Source organism: Diceros bicornis, chromosome X, assembly GCF_020826845.1.
Source record: "Diceros bicornis minor isolate mBicDic1 chromosome X, mDicBic1.mat.cur, whole genome shotgun sequence".
Taxonomy (NCBI): domain Eukaryota; kingdom Metazoa; phylum Chordata; class Mammalia; order Perissodactyla; family Rhinocerotidae; genus Diceros; species Diceros bicornis.
In genome coordinates, this window is record NC_080781.1 from 40439470 (window position 1) to 40465068 (window position 25599).

Here is a 25599-nt window from a genome sequence, read left to right on the forward strand (position 1 = left end):
GGCGCTGGATGGAGATAGTGACCAGGGGCCCCGCTCTAAAGAGTGTGGACGCGAGTCTGCCTACACCAGAGATGGCCAGGCAGGAGACATAAAACAGAAGAGGCAGTGGAGTTCTCCGGGTGGGGTCCACGTCCTGTCACTGGGTACACTCCGTACACACGAACCCCTCCCTTGCCTGAAGTCAATTCATGAAGACTTCACTTCATCACGGAGGAGTTGGGGAAAGGTGGGGTCTGCCTCTGTGCGCCCCAGCGGGCGTTCCCACCCCGCGGCAACCCCGCCCAGATCTGGCGGAGCCGTGGGCAAACCCGGGCGGGTAGAGAGGCGGGGAGAAGCTGCGGGGTTGAAGGCGGGGCGGGCGGCTGCCAAGCCCGCCAATAGGCGGCTCTCCAGCGGCTGAGCCGAGAGAGGGCAGGGGCGCCGCCACAAGCACCACCGCCTCCCAAGTTTCCCCTTGTGGATGCACAGCCCCGGTGGCTGCGCTCCTCCCGGCGCAGAGGGGCCCGAAGAGGTCGGAGGAGCGGACTCGGGACGGGATTTCTGAGGAAGGGAAGAGGACGGGAGCCCCACCCGCTCTGGGGTGGGGTGGGAGGGGGGTCAGTGAACGATGAAGGGCCGGCGGCGACGGCGCCGGGAGTACTGCAAGTTCGCGCTGCTGTTGGTGCTGTACACGCTGGTGCTGCTGCTCGTCCCCTCCGTACTGGACGGCGGCCGCGATGGGGACAAGGGCGCCGGGCACTGCCCGGGCCTGCAGCGCAGCCTGGGAGTGTGGAGCCTGGAGGCGGCGGCGGCGGGCGAGCGCGAGCAGGGCGCGGAGGCACGGCTCGTCGCTGAGGGGGGCGCGGGCCAGTCCCCCAGGTCCCCGGGCAACCTCAGCGGTGCCGTCGGGGAGGCGGTGTCTCGCGAGAAGCAGCACATCTATGTGCATGCCACCTGGCGCACCGGCTCGTCGTTCGTGGGCGAGCTCTTTAACCAGCACCCGGACGTTTTCTACTTGTACGAACCCATGTGGCATCTATGGCAGGCGCTGTATCCGGGCGACGCCGAGAGCCTGCAGGGCGCGCTGCGCGACATGCTGCGCTCGCTCTTCCGCTGCGACTTCTCGGTGCTGAGGCTGTACGCGCCGCCTGGGGACCCCGCCGCGCGCGCCCCGGACGCAGCCAATCTCACCACGGCCGTCCTCTTTCGCTGGCGGACCAACAAGGTCATCTGCTCGCCACCGCTGTGCCCGGGCGCGCCCCGTGCCCGCGCTGAGGTAGGCCTCGTCGAGGACGCCGCCTGCGAGCGCAGCTGCCCACCCGTGGCTCTACGCGCCCTGGAGGCCGAGTGCCGCAAGTACCCGGTGGTGGTCATCAAGGACGTGCGCCTCCTTGACCTGGGCGTGCTGGTGCCCCTGCTGCGTGACCCCGGCCTCAACCTGAAGGTGGTGCAGCTTTTCCGCGACCCGCGGGCCGTGCACAACTCGCGCCTCAAGTCTAGGCAGGGGCTGCTGCGCGAGAGCATCCAGGTGCTGCGCACCCGCCAGAGGGGCGACCGCTTCCACCGCGTGCTGCTGGCGCACGGCGTGGGAGCTCGCGCCGGGGGCCCGTCCCGCGCGCTGCCCGCGGCGCCGCGCGCCGACTTCTTCCTGACCGGTGCGCTCGAGGTGATCTGCGAAGCCTGGCTGCGCGACCTGCTCTTCGCGCGCGGCGCGCCCGCCTGGCTGCGGCGCCGCTATCTGCGGCTGCGCTACGAGGACCTGGTGCGGCAGCCGCGCACCCAGTTGCGCCGCCTGCTGCGTTTCGCCGGGCTGCGCGCGCTCGCCGCGCTTGACGCCTTCGCGCTCAACATGACGCGCGGCGCGGCCTACGGCGCCGACGGGCCTTTCCACCTGTCAGCTCGTGATGCCCGCGAAGCCGTGCACGCCTGGCGCGAGCGCCTGAGCCGAGAGCAGGTGCGTCAGGTGGAGGCCGCCTGTGCCCCAGCCATGCGTCTCTTGTCCTACCCTCGCAGTGGAGAGGAGGGCGACGCCGAGCCGCCCATGGACGAGGAGACACCACTGGAGACGGAGGGCGACGGCGCCACGTAGCCCCCCACCCGCGACCCCAGAGCGGATCTGGGTAAGGTGGCTCCAGGCAAGGTGGATGCAGGAAAGGGTCTTCCGGGAGCTTGGACCAGCCTGCGGGGTGGGGTGGGGGAGGATGCCGTCCCAGATCTCACTCTGTCCAGAATAGATCTGAGCAGGTGGGAAAGCGCTGTTGGTAGAATTTGGGCGAGTCATGGGGATCTCTAGCTTAGCCACCTGCCCCCTCAGAGGAGGACCTTGAGACAGAGAGAGGTTAAGTATGGCTGAGGCGGAACCCAGGTCTCCGCACTCCCAGTCCAGTCCCTTCAATGAAGTAGGAGGTAAGGTCGTCTGTTAAGAATGCTGAGAGTGGAGGGGAGGGAGAGGAAAGGGGATATCAGAGGTCTGAGGAGAGTAGAGAAGGTTTGCAAGTCGTAATGGAACTTGAATCTGGGAATTGACATGGAAAGTATAGGATTTCAGGGACCATTTGAGGTTGATGATTGTGACTTTATCTTGACTCCAGTCTGTCCTGTGGGGAAACTTTTTGCAAGTGTTTGCGGGCACAGAGGAAGTCAAAAGCAGGGCTTGGTGGAAGTTATTGACTCTTATTCTATTTACCCCTAATCTGTTTCATATTTCTTCTCAGCCTCGGTCTCTGATGCGCAGCCTCTGGGGCTTTCCTTCTGAGTTACCAAGCATACAAGCATAGGCCTCTCTTGCAACAGTTTTTGCCCATGTGTGTGTCTCAGGCTCTGGTATAGTGGTGTAGAATGAACTTTGCTTTCTCCTGGCTCACGTGGCGTCGCCCCCCCGCCCCAAAAGGCTGGCGTTTACAGGATATATGACCATATCCCGTTCACATCAGGTCACAAAAGCTGCCTGGTCAGCTTCCTCTAGTGCCGACAAGACCTCGGGGCTGGGCTTCCCCCACTCCGCCCCATCCGTTTGAGAGATGGAACCTTAGATTGGCAGTAGCAGCTTTGGCTGTGCCTGCGGAAGCAGTTTTGTGAAAAGACACCCCCCCATTTTTTTGTTGTTTCTCTGTGAAGCATGTATCCTAAGATGCTAAAATGGGGCTTAAATGATCTCAAAATGTGTTCATTGTCTGGGTCAGTGTATGGCCTGTACGTTGGGCTGAGGGAAGAGTTTGTTCTGCATGATACTGACCTTAGGAGTCTAGTTAGTGGCATGGGAATGTGTTTCCCAGACCCTGTGTGAGCTGGAAGGGTGCAGCCTTTTGCACTGTGCAGTCCAGAGGAGGAGGAAAGCAGTGCTGGGCGGGCGGAAGTGACTAAAGTTTCCATTCATTATTTTATAGTGTAATTCAGTATTCCCCTGGGATGAAGCTCTGAGGACAAAGTTGAAGATGTTAATGAAGATGGATTTTGTTGTTGTTAGTAGAGCCAGGGTTTCAGAGTGATTTCGGAAGCTGACTGATTTTTCTCCCGGTAATCAAGTAGTTCTCTTGGTCAGTTTCTGTAATTGCTAGGAAGTCTGTGTTCTTTCCTGATTTCCAGAGTGAAGGAAGGTAAGGTACAGGGTGACTTGTCACATCTTAACAAAAACATCCTTTCATCTGCTAATCCTGTATTTACAGATGTAAGTAACATGATGGTCCCTAACCTTCCTTCAAAGGCCTGAGGGAACGCCTCTCCAGGACAAATGCTGCAGCATTTTATGGCCTTAAGAACTGACAATTTGCCAGAAACTTTTACGTATGTTTTTTCATTTTTGCTAACATTTATTGAGTACTGACTGAGGTGAGGTAAAAAACAGAATAGAGAGGAGGGTTAGAGTACGTAGTCTTCATCCCCCAGGAAGTTAGAGTCTGTGCGGGTGACAGTGACTCTGGGGCAAGACACTGGTGCTGCTGTTTGGAAGGCCAATGGGGCTTCCTTTGCAAGACTGCAGAGACATCTAGGGGCAAGCTTTAGGCTCTTCCATACTTTGGTGACGGAGCCCTTCCTCCCACATTTCTGCTGGAATTATTGGGCATTTACCATGTCACCACCAACCAGTGGATTTATTAAAGTGCTTGTATTCCTGGTTCCTAGAAAGATAACGTTACTGACCCACTGATGAGTTTCCAGAAGTCTGTCGCACCCTAGGGAAAAGAAGGAGGTGGATCCTCCTGTGCCATGCATTGAGTTAGGCATTGTACATATATCATTATTTTGACATATTATCAATTTTACAGATGAGGAATCCGAGACTCAGAGAAGTCAAGTAATTTGCCCAGAGTCACACCTGGGCTGGTGAGGGTGGAGCAGCTTTGGTGTCAGACCCCACAGCTCAGAATCTCTCCATTATAACACACCCTGACCTGGCCCCCTTAGCATCCTCTGGCAGCACCTCTGGCACCCCAGCCAGGGTTAGAGGCTAGACTGGGGTGGGGAACACACTTAGCTTTTATTACTAGTATGTTACAGCCACTGAACAAATCAATAAAATAGCCCTGAGCTGCTGACAGCACCTACGCAGGAAAGCCGGTGACACTACAGCCGTCCTCCCCATGGCTGTTCTTCATGGGGCACTTGAGCACGCTCTTGGCTCAGGAGCTACACGTGAATTAACCCGAGTGACTTCTGGATGGTCCATACCTGACAGCCAGGATTTGGCAGGGAGGGAGTCTGTGCTTTTTTCAGGGCCGGGGTTGGGGGGATCACAGCACCCTGAACCAAGTCACCAAGAACCCAGGTCTTTTCCATCTTTTTGGCTTTCATTCACCAGCTTTCCTACTGTCACAAGATGGTAGCCTCAGGGACAAGCAACACCTTCTCACACAACTACACCGGGTTGTTAAAATGCAGAAAGGAAGGAAGCTGGTTAGTAAGCAACAGGTAGAGGAGTTTTCACTCATGTGTCTGTTTGGCCTGCCATCTGGTTATAAAACCTTTCCCAGAACCCCTCCCCCAGCAGACTTCCCTCTATGTCTCATTGGCTAGAACTGGGTCACATGGCCTGCCCTGGCCCAATAATTGGCAAAAAGGAATGGGATTGGCATGCTTGGCTTAGACCAGTGGTTCTCAGCCCTGAGTGTACATTACATTCACCTGAGGAGCTTTTTAATTTATGTCAAAACCTGAGTTCCACCCCCAGAGATTCTGATTTAACTGGTCTGGGGTGGGGGGTCTCGGCATTGGGATGTTTAAAAGCTCCCCAGGTGATTGTATTGTACGGCCAAAGTTGAGAACCACCGACTTGGACCAGTCATGATTCATCCCCTGGGCCCGGCCGTTGCCATTGGAACAAGATCAGGATGGAGACTAGTGGGCTGTTGAGCAGCGAACTGTCTACCACAGTAATTTATGTGAAAGAACTTGGAGCTGTGAAGTTCCAAGCAGATGTAGGGTGTGAATACGGAAAGGGGAAAACGTCTTAAATGATTCATGGCTCCATTTATCATTTTCATATTCCTTTAAATGCTTTGCTGTCTGTAGCTCCTTATCTAATAATCCATCATTGCACACTCTCCACTACTGTTCCAACCAGAATGACGTGCTGTCTTAGCCTTTTCAGCACGTCTGCCTTTGGCCTCTGCCCTTGGTAGGACTCAAGATTTCATTCCTGTAGGCATTTAAGACACCTTGGTTTAAGGTGGACCCTTTGAATGCAATTAGGAAAGAAGGTAAGTGCACTGTAACCGAAGCCCCAACAATCAGAATGCTTTCTTTTGAAGAAAATCAAACAGAAAAAGAAATGGCCAGCCACCACCAAATCCCTAACAAAGCATTTTGGAAGTCATTCCATTTTAATCAGGATACTATGCCCCAAATGGCTGATGTATAAATATCACTGACAGGAGAACCTTTGGCTTAAGCACAGACTGCTAAAGCCAAAGAGGGGACTAAAGAGGGGACATTTGTTAAACATGGTTCCTACATAGAATTTCTCATTCAACGAAATTTGTTTCAACTCCCAATTGTAAATGAATGCGGGTGCTGTGTTCGAGCCAGAGGGCTGGAAGTTAGGATGGTGTATTGTGTTTGGGGTGTGTGTGTGTGTGTGTGTTTACACATAGATAGGTACCTGAGTGGCAGGGCTGCAGTAAGGTGCAAACAATTTTTTAAAATGCATCCACTTCCAAATCTTTATTGCCCCCTTGTGAGGTTAGTGCTGCCTCTGATCCAGACATTCTTGGAGCTCCCTCTTGGGGCTGCCTTCCCAGGCAGGACCCCCTCAGTTGATGGTAGATTTGGTGTTTAGGAAAACTCAAGACTCGTCAAGTCTGGCGAGTGAAGCAGGGGAGGAGGAGCAGGTCCTGCAAAGTGAGATGTGGCTGGAAGGTAGTAACAGAATCATTCCTTGGCTCATATGAAATCAGTTTCTTTCTTTTTTTTGTGAGGAAGATAAGCCCTGTGCTAACATCTGCCAATCCTCCTCTTTTTTTTTGCTGCGGAAGACTGGCCCTGGGCTAACATCCATGCCCATCTTCCTCCACTTTATGTGGGACGCCGCCACAGCATGGCTTGCCAAGCGGTGTGTCGGTGCGTGCCCGGAATCCGAACCGGCGAACCCCGGGCCGCGGAAGCGGAGCGCGAGAACTTAACCGCTTGCGCCACCAGGCCGGCCCCTGAAATCAGTTTCTATATTAGGGCGCAGACACCCAGGCATCAGGGCCTGGCTCCCCTGGTTACTGCATGATTGACTTTGGGCAAGTCCCTAAACCTTTTTGGCCTTAGTGTTCTTACCAATAAGAAGAGGAGGTTGACATAAGAGGATTTCCAAGGTTTCTTGGCAGTAGGGGAGGTGACATTTATTGGGTGGCTATTTTGTGCACTGTGTTACTTGCTTAATGCATGTTGTCTGAATTAGTCCTCACCTTAGCTTTATGAGGTAGATAGTGTCCCCCATTTTATGGATGGTGAAACAAGCTCAGAGAAGTTGAGTAATTGTCAAGGATAACACAGCCAGAGGATTAAAATCAGGTGCTCCCTATTTTGAAACTAGTGTGTTTTTTGTTTTGTTTTGTTTTGTTGTGGTTTTTTTTTGAGGAAGATTGGCCCTGAGCTAACATCTGTTGCCAATCTTCCTCCTTTTTTCCTTTTTTCTCCCCAAAGCCCCAGCAGATAGTTGTATGTCATAGTTGTACATGCGAAACTAGTGTTTTAATTTTCAGAAATAATATAAGCACATGGTGAAAAAAGAGTTCAGCAGTATAAAATACCTGCCAGTCTCACTTCCTAGAAGCAACTAGTACATTTCTTGTGATATATGTCTAGTAATGTTTTATGCAAATTCAAACAGAAATACATAGCCTTTTCTGTGGTTAAATCTTTTTATTTTTAATTCCTTAAAACTTTTGAAATTGAGATATAATTGACATATTAGTTTCAGGTGTACAACATAATGATTCAATATTTGTATATATCGCAAAATGATCACTACAGTAAGAGTAGTTAACATCCATCACCACATGTAGTTAAATTTTTTTTCTTGTGAAGAGAACTTTTTAAGATCTACTCTCTTAGCAACTTTCAAATACACAATACAGTATTGTTAACTATAGTCGCCATGCTGTACGTTACATCCCCAGGGCTTATGTATTTTATAACTGAAAGTTTGTACCTTTTGACCCCCTTCACCCATTTGGCTCACCCCCGCCCCATCCTCCACCTCTGGCAACCACCAATCTATTCTCTGTATGTATGAGTTTGGATTTTTTTTTTTGGTTTGTTTGTTCAGATTCCACATATAAGTGAGATCATATGGTATTTGTCTGTCTTTGTTGACTTATTTCACTTAGCATAATGCCCTCAAGGTCCATCCATATTGTAACAAATGACAAGATCTCATTTCTTTTTATGGCTGAATAATATTCTCTTGTATATGTACCACATCTTCTTTATTCATTCATCCATTGATGGACACTCAGGTTGTTTCCATATCTTGCCTATCGTGAATAGTGCTACAGTGAACATGGGGGTGCAGATATCTTTTTGAGTTAGTGTTTTTATTTCCTTCAGCTATATACCCAGACGTGGAATTGCTGGATCATATGGTAGTTCTGTGTTTAATTTTTGGAGGAACCTCCATATTGTTTTCCATAGTGGCTGCACCAATTGGCATTCCCACCATTCTTGGGCAGCAGCAGCGCTTTGCCGTACTGCATTTCTGCTACCAGAAAACATGATGGCAAAGATGAGATTATCAAAAATGTGCCTTTGAAGAAGATGATGGAGAGCATTCACAAGTTCCAGATTCTAAATGATGAGCTAATCACTATCTTGGACAAATACTTGAAGTTAGGCAATGGAGACAACATGCCTGTGGAGCATGTTTGCCACTTTCAGCCTCCTATCCACTCATCCTGGCCGACAGCTCCGGGCACGCGCATCACCGGTTTTTGAAGAGTCCCAGTACCCACTGCATTTAATAACTATAAGGGCATATTTTTCTTTCTATAAACCATTTGGTGAGATTTTTACGGACTATTTTTCAGTATCTCTGTGCCTGTTAATAAAGGGGGGTGCTTTTCAATCCAAAAGCTTAATTTTATAAAATTGACTTATTTTTCTAAATTAAAATTGTATATGCTTTTGGTAATTAGAAAGTCTGAGAATATTGGCTGCTGATTGTTATCATCATGTTCTTACAAAATATTTTCCGTTTTTCTATGGAATGTTCCAACAGCCAGCTATGTCCTAAAGTGCTGCTGAGTTCATCCGTTTATCCCTTAGCCAAAGGATCAGTAATGTTTAGGGAAAGACACTTACTACCACATAATTTTAATAAAATCATTTACTGATTAGAATTAATGATAACTTTTGTTTAGAGATTTTTCTGATGGTCTTTTATGAAGAATCTTTTCTAAATCATGGTTCCCTTCCCTTTTTTGTGTCAGTGTTTCAGAAAATAGTGAATTTGATTCCTCTGCTTCCACTAAATCCAGTTGTGACAAAATCTAATTTGTGAGGTATGATTTAAAGGTTACAGAAATAGGGCCGGCCCCATGGCTTAGCAGTTAAGTGCGTGCGCTCCGCTGCTGGTGGCCCGGGTTCACATCCCAGGCGCGCAGCGACGCACTGCTTCTCCGGCCATGCTGAGGCCGCGTCCCACATACAGCAACTAGAAGGATGTGCAGCTGACAGACAACTATCTACTGGGGCTTTGGTGGAAAAATAAATAAATAAATAAAATTATTAAAAAAATAAATAAATAAAAAATAAAAAAATAGGGCCGGCCCCATGGCTTAGCAGTTAAGTGCGCGCGCTTCGCTGCTGGCGGCCCGGGTTCGCATCCCGGGCGCGCACCGACGCACTGCTTCTCCGGCCATGCTGAGGCCGTGTCCCACATACAGCAACTAGAAGGATGTGCAACTACGACATACAACTATCTACTGGGGCTTTGAGGGAAAATAAATAAATAAATAAATAAAAATAAAAATAAATAAATAAATAAATGTTACAGAAATAGGGCGGGCCCCGTGGCTTAGCGGTTAAGTGCATGCACTCCGCTGCTGGCAGCCTGGGTTTGGATCCTGGGCGCGCACCGACGCACCGCTTCTCTGGCCATGCTGAGGCTGCCTCCCACATACAGCAATTAGAAGGATGTGCAACTATGACACACAACTATCTACTGGGGCTTTGGGGGAAAAGAATAAATAAATAAAATCTTTAAAAAAAATAAAGGTTACAGAAATAAAACTAATGCAATCTAAAAAAAGAAATCTTCCCATATCTTCTTTTTAATGGCTATATAGTATTTCATTGTGGGAATGTATTGTAACATTTAACTAGTTTCTAGTCCTTACATTTCATTGCTACATTTTAATAGTGTCCTTTGCATACATGTAAGTATATCTGTAAGAAAACTTCTATAATAGGGTGACTTTACATAGCAAAGGGTGTATGCTTTTACATTTTGAGAGGTCAGGTTCTTCAAAGTTGAACCAACTTTCACTCCCACCAGCTATTTCTTGGAGTGTCTGTTTCCTAGACTTGCAACAACATGGATTTTATCTAATTTTTTCATCTTGGCTAGTCTGATGAGTGGAAAATCCATTCTCCCAGCACCCTGGCTCTCTGTGACCCGACAGTCATCTCAGACAATGGATGATTGCCTCACACCTCAGGTTGTGGTAACCAGGATGCCGAGATGAAATCAACTTCTTAGCCCTTCTGCAGTCTACATGTATTTGGAAAGTGTCGTTTCTGTGATTCTTTTCAAGGACGGGATACGTTTTGAAGTAAAAATTATCATCTCTTTATAAAAGCACACTTATACATGCTGTCAGGTTTTACCAAGCGTCTTGTTAAGATGGCCTTCTCCTGGTACTGTTATAGTGGATTGTACCAATGGACTTGAACTTCACCTATTTTGCGACACTATCACTGGGGAAATTAGGCTAATTTTAAATAAGGTTTAACTCTTCATGCGTTTTCTCTCTGCTCCTGAGAGCCCTCTTTGTAGTCTGGGGAGGGGGAGGGAAGTGCCCATTTGCAGTGGTTGAGGCAGGATTCAGAGGGTTTTCAAAGATGTTTTTTTTAGTCTGGGCAGAGATTTTCTTCCCATGAATACAAATGTAATATAAATAGTTGGGAGTGATGCTTTTAAAAAACATTTATAAGCAGCTGGCTTAAAATTCCTCAGTATGCTTTTTCTCAGCCTGCTCTCAGCATGAACAGCACAGGGAAGAATGGAACTAACACTGCTAAACTGGCCTTGCTTTTTTGTGTCTAACGTTCCAGTCTAAGCAAGGTGACTAAAAATGACCCTCTCTCTCTGTAAGGTCTCCTGGCTCCTCATCCTCTTGCTTCGTAGTGGAACCAAATGAACTTGCTCTATTGAAAGAAACATTTGTGCCTAGGTGCAGTAGAGAATAAGAACAGTGGGGACTAAGAATCAGCTCTGGCCCAAGTTCAAGTACACAGGGAAGTGGAGAACTATTTGGGAGCCGAGCAGGAAGCAGTTTCAATTGGAGAAAAGTTGCAGAGCTCAGTGATGTCTTCATGAGAATTGGAATCCTTCAGCTGTGCTCCCTGCCCCCCTCGGCCCACAGGCACCAAGCCAGCCGTGGGGCTGACATTTTCTGCAGCTGGCCCTGTTCACATTCAAGGCCATCATGCTGGATGCTGAGAAGAAATTGGAGCATCCGCTGATAGTGAATATTTTTAAATTAGGGGGTTAAGAGGCTGTGAAAGACGACCACCACGTTTGACTTCAATGATGACCATGTTCAGAGTGAGCAGATTCCCCTCCCCTAAAATGGACGTGAGCAGCGAGGAGCTTGCTGTAGAGTCACATTCTGAAAGTAGCTACTGAGGTAGACCTGTTCTTACTCATGAGATGGAAGCCCTTTCTCTTAAGTGTTACCTTCAGGCAGCAGTGTTAAAAGGAGCCCAGAAGGCACAGGGAGAGTCGTGAGGCTACAAGGCAGTCGCTGGGCCCTGCTGGCAAGAAGCCTCAAATCTGGCCTGAACTCCAAATGCCCAGAGGGGCAGCTTGGAGAGATTAATATTGTGTGATTAAGATGGTGACCAGTAGGCTGGAAGCAGAGAAACCAGCCTGATTGAAAGTCTGAAATGTAACATTACAGAAACACTTGTAAGGTATGGGGAGTAGGTAGGGGTTCAAGACTGTGAGTTCTTTTGTCAAGATGATGAACTGTGGGGGCCGACCCCGTGGCTTAGTGGTTGAGTGCGCACGCTCCGCTGCTGGCGGCCCGGGTTCGGATCCCAGGCACACACCGACGCACCGCTTCTCCGGCCATGCTGAGGCCGCGTCCCACATACAGCGACTAGAAGGATGTGCAACTATGACATACAACTATCTACTGGGGCTTTGGGGAGAAAAAGGGGAAAAAAGGAGGAGGATTGGCAATAGATGTTAGCTCAGGGCCGGTCTTCCTCCGCAAAAAGAGGAGGATTGGCATGCATGTTAGCTCAGGGCTGATCTTCCTCACACAAAAAAAAGTGATTAGAATTCAAACATACATAGAAGGTAGTGGGAAGAATTAGGAAGGTCATGTCTCAAAGCAAAGTTGGAGAGATGGGAAATATCAAAATGTCTTTGATTTAAAGCATGGGTTTCCATTTGGAAAACAAAAAAAAAGGATGATGAACTGAGGAAGATTATGAGCAGCCCCCAGCGTGGACCGGGGCTAAGTGAAGCAGTCCGTACATACATACAGATGAGGGGAACATCAGGGGAAAATGTCCCAGAGCTTCAGGTCACTTTCCCCATGACTGAGACCAGACTTTACCCAAAAGGACTCATTACTGCCTCAGAGAGATTATGGGAACAGTAAGCAAAAAATACTAAAATCAAAATGTTTTAAAAATAGGACTTCCTTTCATACAGCCTAGAGCTGACATATGTTAAATATACAGATTTTAGAAGCAATAAAAGTAGATGCTGTCTCTTGTTCTAATAAAGAGTATCATCAACACGGATGTAATAAAGGAAAACAACACACTTTTCAGGTTCCGCAAAAACAAAAAAGTTACACTTTGTTGCCTTTCTGTGTACTACCCCTGCCCCCAGGGATCTAAAAGGAGACTATTTTGGAAAAAGGAGATGTTGGCTGAAAATAAATACACACACCCCCTCCCAAAGAATAACAAAACTCCCAGCATTATTGAATGCCTTCTAAATTTATATTATTTTATTTTTATTTCTTAATGGTCAAAGGGGAAGAGAAATAGTTTTGAGCTCAGGAAGACCCATGTCCTGCTCCTCAGTATGGCAATCCAGTGGGCCCTGGGGAGGACTGGTGCATGTTCCAATGTCCTGTGCCAACATGTGCCTGCTGTCAGCCAGGGGGCCATTTTATCCCCACCAAACTGTGGATAGGGCTAGGAAAGGATGCAACAGACAGTGCCTCGCTCTGCAGGGAGAGAGACATGAAGTGATGGGCTAGACTTGGGCTGCCATGCAGACTCTGTCCACTGCCTAGCTAGCCTAACCTGTGAACCCTAAAGCTGATCAGGGGCAGCCCCCGTACCCCCCCCAGTCCAGCCACTCCATTGACCGATAGCCCCTGTGGGGACCAAGGGGTTACCTGAATGGCAGGTCCAAGCTCAGGTCACTCCCAGCCTTGTGCCCTCACTAACCCCTGCTACCCCCACTTGGTAGATGACAGACACCTGCAGGTGGGCGGTCAAATATATATTATAAAAGACTGACTCAGTTCCTTTATTTGAGTTGGGAATGACTTTACTCACAAAATCAACCTTGTATGCCAATTAAAATTATATCTCAGAGCAGCTCAGTGAGAGGAAAAAACAAAAGTCAACTAGGCAAACTCAGCTGTTTCCAAGGTTTATGAATACTGGTTTGGAGCGCATTCATTTTGTTGCAAAGTGAGCTCAAAACCTGGAGACATTTTAGATGATCAAATTGGAAACGTGTTATTATTTTATTCTATTCTATTGGGGAAATAGAATGGCCATTTCATTTTTGTACTGGCTGACTCTGGAGCTTGACTAATGCTTCATGTGGATTGAGGTTTTACTCGGAGTTCTGGAGCAGAGAAGTGGGTCCTTTTCTCTTGCTGTGGGCAGCGGGGTCAGAGGGGGGCTGCCCAGGTCCAGGCAAGTGGCTTCCCCCTGGTTTTGCTCTCTATTCCTCAGGCAAGAAGTTTGTTTGTTTGTGGCGGTTTTTCTTACTCAGTCCCTGCTTTCACCTAAAGCAAGAGTTGTTTCAAGTATTAAATCGGACTGAAAGCATTATTGACTAGTGCAAGTACACTGGCACCCCCTGCCACTTAATTTTTCAGATTGAAAGTCTGGAAATGACTTATAATATTTATGCTGTTTTAAAGTATATTTCTAGGCTCTTGGGGGACGGTGCAGTTATATTAGCAAACTAAATGTTTCCTATTCCATTTTGCTTTAGAGTCACAGTGAGGGAATGCTTGCACTTTGACATTTCTGCTATTTCAAGTATTTTAACATTATCCCTAAGCAGCTCCCTTAAAAAAAGAAAAACAAAAACGTAATGGCTCTGTTGTCGTAAACATTGTCAGTCATTTCCGTTTTCCTTGGCACTGCATTTCACTGATTTGAGATGAAAACAAGAAGGTTAAGAAAGCTTAACCCAGGTTACCAGATCAGCTTAGACGGTAACATCATCCGCAGAGGGTAGTTCCAAGGTCGGATGTTGGGAGAAAACCCCACAAGAACAGGTCGCCATTGAACAGGAGGCTAACGCCCGTCCTCAGCCCATTTGTTCTGGAGTGGGTCCAGGAGGAAGGCTGTTACAATAGGCTGGAAAGTCATTTACCCGTGGTGACGGGAACTGCTGAATACCCGGAAATCTCAGCTCCCTCAGCCCAAGTGCCGAGTCCCGGCACCAACTTTTAGCATCTGTGAAGTAGCTTTTGGTGGTAAATCCAGGGCACCGCACCTGGCACAAGTGGTGGGCAGGGACAGGCGCGTCCTTCTGGAGGTGAAACCAAGAAAAACTTGAAGGAAAGAGAAGGGCAGGTAAAAATCTACAAGTGCAATTGAAGGAGAGAAGTGAGGTGCCGATGCAAGTTCCCAGATCCACTTGGGAGGCCCCAGCCTCGGTACCTGACTTGAAACGGGACAGGAAGGCCACTGAGAGAGGCAGAGCCACACGTTCATTCGGTTGAATCTTCTGTTCTCAGTCTTTAAAGCCAGCAGGAAGTTGATTCTTCCTCCTCCCCCATCCTAGCTTCGAAGGTTGAAAAAAGTATGATTAAAATGCTAAGAGTGTGTCTTCCTGAGTTATTCCATCCTAGCCGAGGCGCCTCAGCCAAGCCAACTGCACGCATTGCAGTCCAGGCCCCGTAACCGAATGGTTGCCCTTTGATGGCAGGGAGGCTGTTAGTGGGTCAACCAGCTGTGGTTAGGGCCCGGCTGCCTATTTGAATACTCAGGGGAACTGTAGCAAAGGAGATAAAATACACTCAACTCATTGGAGTATGGCTTTGAATCTTTAAGTAGACAATCTGTTTTTAAAAAGTGCAAATTTGTGAATTATTTGAGTATTAAGGAATGACTTCACACTTCAGTGCCACATATTTAAAAAACCTTTGATACATGCTTCACAAAACAATGATATACGAAAATCTCTATAATTCTGAAAATGAATTACACTAAAACAGTTTTTTATTATGTATTTTCTATTATCATTCAGGACAGGTCTTGAAGTACTGTTAACTTAGAAATGACCAGAAGGGTCTACACTCGTTTGAGGTGGTGTGGCCCATAGCAAACATTCTCATTGTCTCCAGACTAGGTAAACGGAAATAGTTTTAACCAAGAAGTTTAGTAGCTTAAAATTCAATTCTTCATTGTCAAACGTCTATCAGCTGGAAAAAAGGGCAAAGCTAGCTACTTGGTCACTGGAGCTGGCTGATAAACTGAGTGTTCAGTTTTTAAATATGCACGCGAAGTTGAATGCTTCATAGCTCCAAATGAATAGGGCCCCACAGTATTAAGAGTTGGGGTCTGGAGTGAATTAAATTCTTAATCCTGTATCTAAGATACTGGGGCTTAAGATACACTAAGAATTCATGGACATGTTTGTGTTTTAAACGACCAAAAATAATGAAAAATGGTAGGAAATTAACTGATAGTTTTCGAGGGTCTACTTGGGGGCTACAGGCTCCATGGAGGTATACGTCAGAACTGGAAGGTATATGAGCATCCCTGCTCTGGTTCAGTGACATTCAGGAACTGGAGACCAGTGGGAGGATGGGAACCCACTTCTAGTGTGAAGAAAGAAAGGGCCTGTGAGGTTGCGGCCTGTACACTGCGGGCTTCCCAGCCTGGATTAGCAGGACTACAGAACAGTTCTTCAAATACCCCAGAGGCAGGAATAGATCTTTCAGAGTTCCTGTCTCTCCCCCGCTCCCTCCTGTACTGCCAGTGATTTGATAAAAAATTTGAACTTGAATGAAAAGCAGCTTTTCAGGTAGATTAAAAAAAATTTTTAAGATTCTTTTTTTTGTGAGGAAGATCAGCCCTGAGCTAACATCCATGCTAATCCTCCTCTTTTCTTGCTGAGGAAGACCAGCTCTGAGCTAACATCTATTCCCAATCCTCCTCCTTTTTTTTCCCCAAAGCCCCAGTAGATAGTTGTATGTCATAGTTGCACATCCTTCTAGTTGCTGTATGTGGGACGCGGCCTCAGCATGGCCGGAGAAGCGGTGCGTCGGTACGCGCCCGGAATCCGAACCCCAGGCCGCCAGTAGCAGAGCACGTGTACTTAACCGCTAAGCCATGGGGCCAGCCCAAAATTTTTAAGATTTTTAATAAAAGGATTTAAAGAGTGCTTATGGGTCCAGAGGTTGGGATGGTAGTATCTCCATAAACATTTGTCGGCACATGGGATGTGACCAGGCATCATTTAGCACTTGGTTAGTCATTGACAGAAAACCACGCTGAGTTACTGCCAAATTGTTTTTGGATCTTTAAAACAACCCAAATGGAGAGCTGCACAAAGAAATAGTGACAGAGGAAAACATTTTATTTTGAAATAATTATGTAGACTCATAGGAAGTTGCAAAAATGGTACAGAGAGGTCCAGTGTATCCTTCATCCAGCTTTTCCCAAAGTCACAGCTTACATGTAGATCAATATCAACACCAGGAAATTGACATTGGTACAATCTACAGACTTTATTCAGTTTTCAGCAGTTTTTACATGCACTCATTTTGTGTGTATAGATCTTTGTAATTTTATTACATATAGATATGTGTAAACACCACCACAATCAAGATACAGAACTTTTCCATCACCACAAAGAAACTCGCTTGTGCTACCCCTTTATTATATTCACATGCCCTACCCCAGCCGACCCCTTTCCCTGGCAAACACTAATATGTTCTCCATCTCTGTAGTTATTTTGTGTAACATTTTGAGATTGTCTGTTTTCATTCATCATAATTCTCTGGAGATTCATCCAGGTTGTCACATGTATCCGTAGTTCATTCCTTTTCATTGCTGAGTAGTATTCCATGGTATGGATGTACCACAATTTGTTTAACCATTCACCAGTTGAAGGAAATTTGGATTGTTTCCAGTTTTTGACTATTACAAATAAAGCTGCTATGAATATTTGTGTATAGGTTTTTGTATGGACATAAAATTTCTTTTCTCTGGGATGAATGCCGAGGAGTGCAATTGCTGGATCATGTAGTAAATGTATGTTATGTTTTATAAGAAACTACCAAACTGTTTCTCAGAGTGGCTTTAGCATTTTACATTCCTACCAGCAATGTATGAGAGATCAAATTTCTGTGCAGCCTGACTAGCATTTGGTATTGTCACTAAAATACAACAGTATTTTAGCTGTTCCAATAGGTATGTAGTGGTATATCATCATAGTTTTCATTTGCATTTTCCTAATGGCTAGTGATGTTTAACATCTCTTCATGTGCTTATTTGTCATCCATATATCCTCTTTGGTGAAATGTTGGTTCAGGTATTTTGCACACTTCCTAATTGGATTGTTTGTTTTATACTTTTTTTTTTTTTTTTTTTTTTTTTTGTGAGGAGATCAGCCCTGTGCTAACATCCGCCAATCCTCCTCTGTTTTTGCTGAGGAAGACTGGCCCTGGGCTAACATCCGTGCCCATCCTCCTCCACTTTATATGGGTCGCCGCCACAGCATGGCTCGCCAAAGCAGTGCGTCATTGCGCGCCCGGGATCCGAACCAGCGAACCCCGGGCCGCCGCAGCGGAGCGCGCACACCCAACCGCTTGCGCCACCGGGCCGGCCCCAATTTACTTTGAATTTTGAGAGTTATTTATATATTCTAGATAAGAACCCTTTGTCAGATACGTGGTTGCAAATATTTTCTCCTGGTCTGTAGCTTGTCTTTTCGTCCTCTTAACAAGATCTCTGGCAAAAGTTTTAAAATTTTGATGAAGTCCTATTTATCAGTTTTTTTCTTTTGTGGACTGTGCATTTGATGTAATGTTTAAGAACTCTTTGCCTAGCCCTAGGGTCCTGAAGATTTTCTCCTATGTTTTCTTGTAAAAGTTTTATATTTTTTTATTTGCCTTTCCTGATAAATTTTAGGATAAGCTTATCTATATCTACATTTAATTCTATGATTCATTTTGAGTTAATTTTTGTATGAAGTGTGAGGTTTTGGTCAAGGTTTAATTTTTGCCTGTGAATGTCTAAGTGCCTTAGTACTATTTGTTGAAAAAACTATCCTTCCTCCAATGAATTGCTTTTGCACTTTTGTCAAAAATCAGTTAGCCATACATGTATGTATGTCTGTTTCTGGGCTTTTTCTGCTCCATTGATCTATGACTCTGTCCCTCCACCAATACCACACTGTTTTGATTAATGTAGTTAGATGTACTTTAACATTGAATAGAGTGATTATTTCTACTTTATTCTTTTCCAAAAAAGTGTTAGCTAGTTTCCTTGCCTTTCCATGTAAATTTTAGAATAAGCTTGTCTATAGCTACAAAAGGTATTGATGGAACTTGATAGTAATTTTATTAAACCCCCATATCAATTTGGGGAAAATTGACATCTTTACTATGTTGAGTCTTCCAATCCATGAACATAGTTATGTCTACTGATTTAGATCTTGTTTGATTTCTTTTATTGGTGTTTTGTAGTTTTTAGCATACAAGTCCTTTACTTGTTTTGTTAGATTTATACCTAAGTATTTAATTTGAGTGATTGTAAATAGTACATTTTAAAATTTCATTTCAAGATGTTCATTTCTAGTGTATATAAATAAAATTGAATTTTTAAATATTGATCTTGATTCCTGCAAACTTGCTGAATTCACTTACTGTTTCTGGGAGTTTTTTGTACATTCCTTGGGATTTTCTATGTATATAATCTTATCTGCAAATAGAGACAGTTATATTTCTTCCTTTCTAATCAGTATGGCTTTTATTTCCTTTTCTTGCCTTATTTCGTTGGCTGGGACTTCTAGTACTATGTTGAATAAGAATGGTGAGTACAGGGGCCGGTTTCATGGCGTAGTGGTTAAGTGCACGCGCTCCGCTGCTGGCGGCCCAGGTTCGGATCCTGGGAGCGCACTGACACACCGCTTGTCAGGCCATGCTGTGGCGGCGTCCCATATAAAGTGGAGGAAGACAGGCATGGATGTTAGCTCAGGGCCAGTCTTCCTCAGCAAAAAGAGGAGGACTGGTATGGATGTTAGCTCAGGGCTCATCTTCCTCACAAAAAAAAATAATAAATAAAGAATGGTGAGTACAGTTATCTTTGCCTTCTTCCCAATCTTAGGGAGAAAGCATTCAGTCTTTCACCATAAAAAATGAAGTTAGATGTAGGTCTATGTAGATTTTATCAAGTTGAGAAAGTTTCCCTCTGTTACTAGTTTGCTGAGAATTTTTATCATGAATGGGTGTTAAATTTTGTCAAATGCCTTTTCTGCATCAACTGATATGATCAAGTGATTGATTTTTTCTTCCTTAGCTTGTTAATATGGTGGATTACATGTATTGATTATTGAATATTGAGTCAGCCTTGCATCCTGGAATAAACCTCACTTAGTCATGATATATAAATCTTTCATATATTGTTGAATTTGATTTGCTAATACTTTGTTGAGGATTTTTGCACCTTAATTCATGAAAGATATTGGTCAGTAGTTTTCTTTTTTTGTACTTCGTCTGGTTTTGGTCTCAGAGTAATATTGGCCTTATAATTTTATGGAAGAGACTGTGTAGAATTGGTGTTAATTCTACTTTAAATGTTTGGTAGAATTCTCCATTGAAAGTATCTGGGCTTGGAGATTTTTTTCAAGAGTCTTTGATTAATTCAATTTTTTAGTAGTTATATGACTTTTTAAATTATCTATTTCATATTGGGTGAATTATAGTAGTTTGTGTTTTTTGAGGAATTGGTCCATTTTGTCTAAATGGTCAAATTTTTGTGTATAGAACTGTTCTTAGTATTTTTTTTATCCTTTTAATTATATCCTTAATATCCTTTTAAGTTTTAATGTCTGTAGGGGTCTATAGTGAGATCCCCTATTTCATTGCTGTTATTAGTAATTTGTATCTTCTCTCTCTTTTTTATTGTTAGTCTTGATAGAAGTTTACAAAATTTTAATCTTTTCAAAGAACCAGCTTTTTATTTCATTGATTTTCTCTATTGTTTTCCTGTTTTAAATTTTACTGATTTCTGCTCTTAATTATTTCCTTCTGCTTGATTTGTGTTTATTTTGATCTTTCTCTAGTCTCTTGAGGTGGGTGCTTAGGTTATTGATTTGAGACCTTTCCTCTTTTCTAATGTAAGCATCTAATACTATAAATTTCCGTCTCAGCACTGTGTCTCACAAATTTTGATATACTGCATTTTCATTCAATATATTGTTTTATTAAATTTCCCATAGATTATTTAGAAGTGTGTTTTTTAATTTCTAAGAGTCTGGAGAATTTCCTGCTATCCTTCTGTTATTGATTTCTAGTTTGATTCCATCATGGTTAGAGAATGCATTCTGTATTATTTCAGTTCTTTTAAATTTGTTTGGGTTTGTTTTATGAACTGGGATATGGTCTGTGTTGTGAATGTTCCATGTATGCTTAAAAAGAATGTGTTTCTATTGCTATTAGGTGGAGTGTTCTATAAATGTCAACTCAGTCTTGTTTGGTTGATGCTATTGTTCAGTTCTTCTATATCATTGTTGATTTTCTGTCTAGTAATTCTATCAATTGTTGAGAGAGGTATCAAAGTTTCCAACTATAAATGTAGACATTGTGTATTTTTCCTTTCTGTTCTTTCAGTTTTTGCTACAAGAAATTTGAAGTTCTATTGTTTGATGCATACATACACATTTAGGATTGCTATGTTTTGTTGGTGGGTAGAACCTTCTGCCATTACATAATGTCTTCCTTTGTCCCTGGTAATTTTCTTTGCTCCAAAGTCTATTTTATATGATATTAATACAACCGCTCTTCCTTTCTTTTTATTAATGTTTGTATGTATATGTAATGTTTGAACATATATATATATTTTATTCTTTTACTTTCAACCCATCTATATCATATTTGAAATGAATTTCTTATAGACAGCATATAGTTGGGTCATGCTTTTAAATCCATTCTGCTGGTCTCTTTTTGTGTATTTAGACCATTTATATTTAATGTAATTATTGATATTATAGGGCTTACATTTGCCATTCATAAACTTTACTTCTGTTTGTTCCATCTGTTTTTTGTTCTCCTCTTTCCCTTTTCTTGCCTTCCTATGGGTTACCTGAACATTTTTTAGAATTTCATTTTGATTTGTAGTATTTTTTTTTTTGTGAGGAAGATCAGCCCTGAGCTAACATCCGTGCCAATCCTCCTCTTTTTGCTGAGGAAGACGGGCCCTGAGCTAACATCTATTGCCAATCCTCCTCCTATTTTTTTTCCCTTTTTCCCCCCAAAGCCCCAGTAGATAGTTGTATGTCATAGTTGCACATCCTTCTAGTTGCTGTATATGGGACGCTGCCTCAGCATGGCCAGACAAGTGGTGTGTTGGTGTGCCCCCAGGATCCGAACCCAGGCCACCAGTAGTAGAGTGCATGCACCCAACCGCTAAGCCACACAGCCAGGCCCTTGATTTGTAGTATTTTAAAGTGTATATCTTTGTATGCTTATTTTACTGGTTTCTTTTGATCATACATATGTAACTAATCACAACCTACTGGTCTCAACATTTTACTACCTTAAGTGAAGTCTAGAAACCTTATCTCCATTTAGGTTCCTTTATCCTGTCCCCTTTATAATATAATTCTCTTATAATATATTCTCTCTATATATTGAGAAGCACATCATACATTGTTATAATTTTTGCCTCAACTATCAAACATAATTTCTTAAGAGAATAGTCTATTACATTTACTCCCATTTTATCCTTTCTGTTCTTTATTCACGATGCTTCAAGTTTCCCTCTTTTGTCATTTCCTTTCTGTTGGAAAAACTTCCTTTAGCACTTCTTTTACAGCAGTTCTACTGGCAACAAAGTCTCTTACTGTTTTATTGTCCTGAAGTTTGATTATGCTTTATCTTGGTGTAGATTTCTTTGGGTTTTTGTTTGGGGTTCGCTCAGCTTCTTGAGTCTGTAGGTTTATGTCTTTTGCCAAATGTGGGAAATATTCAGCCATATTTATCCAAGTACTTTTTCAGCCTCAATCCTTTTTCCTTCTCTTTCCAGAACTCTGATGAAATGAACATTAGATCATTTATTTTTTTTATTTATTTTTTTGTGAGGAAGATCAGCCCTGAGCTAACATCCAATGCCAATCCTCCCCTTTTTGCTGAGGAAGATCGGCCCTGGGCTAACATCTGTGCCCATCTTCCTGTACTTTATATGGGATGCCGCCACAGCATGACTTGACAAGCGGTGCATCGGTGCACGACCCGGATCCGAACCTGCGAACCCCAGGCTGCTGAAGCAGAGTGTGCGCGCTTAACCACTGCGCCACCAGGCTGGCCCCAGTAGATCATTTATTGTAGTACCACAGATCCCTGAGGCTGTGTTCATCTTTTTTCACTCCATTTTCTCTCTGTTCAGATTGTGTAATTTCTATAGTTCTGGTTTTCAGATTTACTAATTCTTTACTGTGTCATCTCTATTCTGCTATTGAGCCCATCCAGTGAGCTTTTTTAATTTTAGTATTGTATTTTACAGTTCTAAAACTTCCATTTGTTTTTTTTAATATTTCTTTGCCAAGAATTTGTTTTTTCCTTCGTATCAAGTATGTTCATAATTGCTAATCAAAGCATTTTTTATGATAGCTGCTTGAAATCCTTTTTGGATAATTTCAGTATCTGTGTTGTTTCAGTGTTGGCACCTGTCAGTTGTCTTTTCTCATTCAAGTTGAAATTTCCCTGGTTTGGGGTTTGACAAGTGATTTTTTTTCATTGTATCCTGAACATTTGGGATACAGCTGAACATATGTTATGAATCTCTGATTTTTATTTAAATCTTCTATTTTAGCAGGCCTCCACTGACACTGCACTGGTGGAGGAAGGGGTGCATCACCTGGTTACAGCCAGGTGGGGATGGTAGTCCAGAAGTCCTGGCTTGCCACTAGGCCTCTGCTGAAGAGGAAGGGGATTTTTTCTGTGGTGCTTGGTTTCTGTCTTTCTAGGCTGACCCTTTACCTGCCCTTTGGCTAGAGATAAAGGCTTTTTTTTTTTTTTTTTTTTTTTTTTGTGAGGAGATCAGCCCTGAGCTAACATCCGCCAATCCTCCTCTTTTTTTTTTTTTTTTTTTGCTGAGGAAGACGGCCCTGGGCTAACATCGGTGCCTATCTTCCTCCACTTTATATGGGACGCCGCCACAGCATGGCCTACCAAGCAGTACTTCGGTGCGCGCCCGGGATCCGAACCAGCGAACCCCGGGCCGCCGCAGCGGAGCGCGCGCACTTAACCGCCTGCGCCACCGGGCCGGCCCCAGAGATAAAGGCTTTTATTGGAGCTTTTTGGTCTGTGACCATTGGCATCTCTGGCCTGCAGGCTTCTTCAGTGGCCATTCCTGGACACAGAGGAAACAAAAAGAAAACCCAGGGAACTCACGGCTATGTTGTTCCTCAATTCCCAAGGTCCCTAGTCAGTCTGCCTTCTTTCCCCCCCGCCTCAGGGTCTTGTGTTTGTTTTATATATCATGTTTGGGGATTTTATTTATACTTTGTGGGACGAATAAGGAGAAATGCATCTACTCCATCTTATCTGGAACCAGATTTAGCCCATCTGGAAATTGGTTTTTATTAAACTAAATTATACTGAAATTTGACATAGTGGCTCTGTATGTAAATAACCTGTACTAACAGAATACTGAAGGTTCGTAGAAAGGCCTCAAGGCATTTATGAAGTTAGCTTTTCCTTAATGCTTAATGTGAATCTTTATTGCACAGTTTCAATCATCTAGAAAGTGCTGCTTTCCCAAACTCTGCACCAGCAGTTCTATTAAGTTGATGGGCAGTTTCACCACATTAGAAAATAATGTCAAATCTGGCACACATCCAGGATCAGAGGATCACAAGAAAGCAAGAAACTTGTGGCAGAACTAGCACAAACATACCCCGAGTCAACCCACCCTCTGCTGCTCCCATACAGTGACACAAGCAATGAGTTTTTATGAAAGAAGAAAAAAGTTGAGATGCCACAAAGGTAGGAAGCTGGACTCATTGCTTATATACAGCCTCAGTTTTGCAGAACAGCCAATTGTTGTTGGCATGATTTACTTTGCAGTACCCAAGTGAAGGATGGATGGTTACATGGTTGATGCCTAATGGTACAGCTTCAATCCCAGCTCTTCTCCCTACTCTACCCAGCAGGTCTCAGAAAGTTCTGTTCTCCTCAACAGGCGCCCCACAGCAGCAGCTGCAGAAAGCACAGTCATACTGACAGAGGTGCCCCCACCTTTTTCTTGTCTTTATCCTCACCAAACACCTCTTGGGTTACATTTTCTCCTGGCCTGTCTTCACAAAGTAGAAATAATAGACACTGATTCAGTATGGATTTCCAGCATTGGATAATGCAGCTTAGATAAGGAAGATTATGGGTTTCATATTTAAGAGGCCTTATATCGGCGGGGTTCAACAGGCTTTCTGTCTGTGGATTTGTGTTCTGAAGTTCAGACATCCTTTGTTCCTTCCCTTCCAGGTCAGTCACCATGAACTGGGGCACTCAGCATGTTGCCCCAGCACTGGAGAAGCCACACTGTGGAGGCAATCTATCACACTGTCAGAGACTGGGACTTGATTTGGTACCACCTGCTGTGCAATTCTATGGAACAGGAATATCATGAGTTGTTAAAGAATGACCGACACATTGGTTGAAATGAAGTTTCCAGTAAGGAAGTGACAGTGCAATGTGGATAATTATGGCCATAAAATAGGAAGAGCTTTAGTTCCCAGCCTGAACCTGCCTCTGCTGGAGCCATTGCAACAAGGCATCCTCAGAACAAAGAGGAGACTTGATTTGGTACCATTTCCCACCAGCAGGTGTCTGGACAAAGCATCAATGTGAAGAAGGGCCAAGTGCAGTCCTGTGTATCTTGATTAAATTACTTAATATTAAATAAAAGGTCTGGGTTGGTGTTGTTTTAAACCTGACTCAGCCAGCTCTTCTTCAAATAGCTCTCCTCACCCCCATTCCTGAACTGATTTTTAAAAAGGAATTTCCCTGGGGTGGGAGAACCCTAATGAACTGAAACAAATTTTTGTTTTTAAATTGTTCTCTCTCTCTTGTGTTTTTGTAATTATACTATTAAATGACTCTGGAGTCATGTTAATGACAAGATTTGTTTTTGTTTTGCCAGGAAGCAAATTTTATGACGTGGTTCAGTTGCATGGGTCGGGGAAAAGCTAGTCTACACACAAAGGACTCCAAAGACTAGGAAGGAAACTGTATATTGGGTTCAAGGATCTTAGCAATTATCCAACACTCAAAGCCTGGTAAAGAGTGCTGCAGGCCGGGAGATGTCACAGGCAGAGACCAGGTTTAAAGTGTTTCTGTTAACCCTAAGGTACATTTTAAAAATCTCAAAAATCTGTCGCCATCATTTTTAGACCCTATTTTAAAACTAAATTTTTTCAAGTGTCTAAATCGGATCAGCAAAAACCTTTTCAGTAAAGAGACAAACACT

The 25599-nt window shown here is 44.2% G+C and overlaps 1 protein-coding gene across 1 annotated transcript; it reads left to right on the forward strand.

The window, feature by feature from the left end:
- Positions 1-424: 424 nt before the first annotated feature.
- Positions 425-25264, forward strand: CHST7 (carbohydrate sulfotransferase 7). Its single transcript, XM_058535737.1, has 2 exons — positions 425-2099; positions 24615-25264. The coding sequence occupies exon 1, from the start codon at positions 608-610 to the stop codon at positions 2066-2068; it is 1461 nt and encodes a 486-aa protein (XP_058391720.1). The 5' UTR covers positions 425-607; the 3' UTR covers positions 2069-2099; positions 24615-25264.
- The last annotated feature ends 335 nt before the right edge of the window (positions 25265-25599 follow it).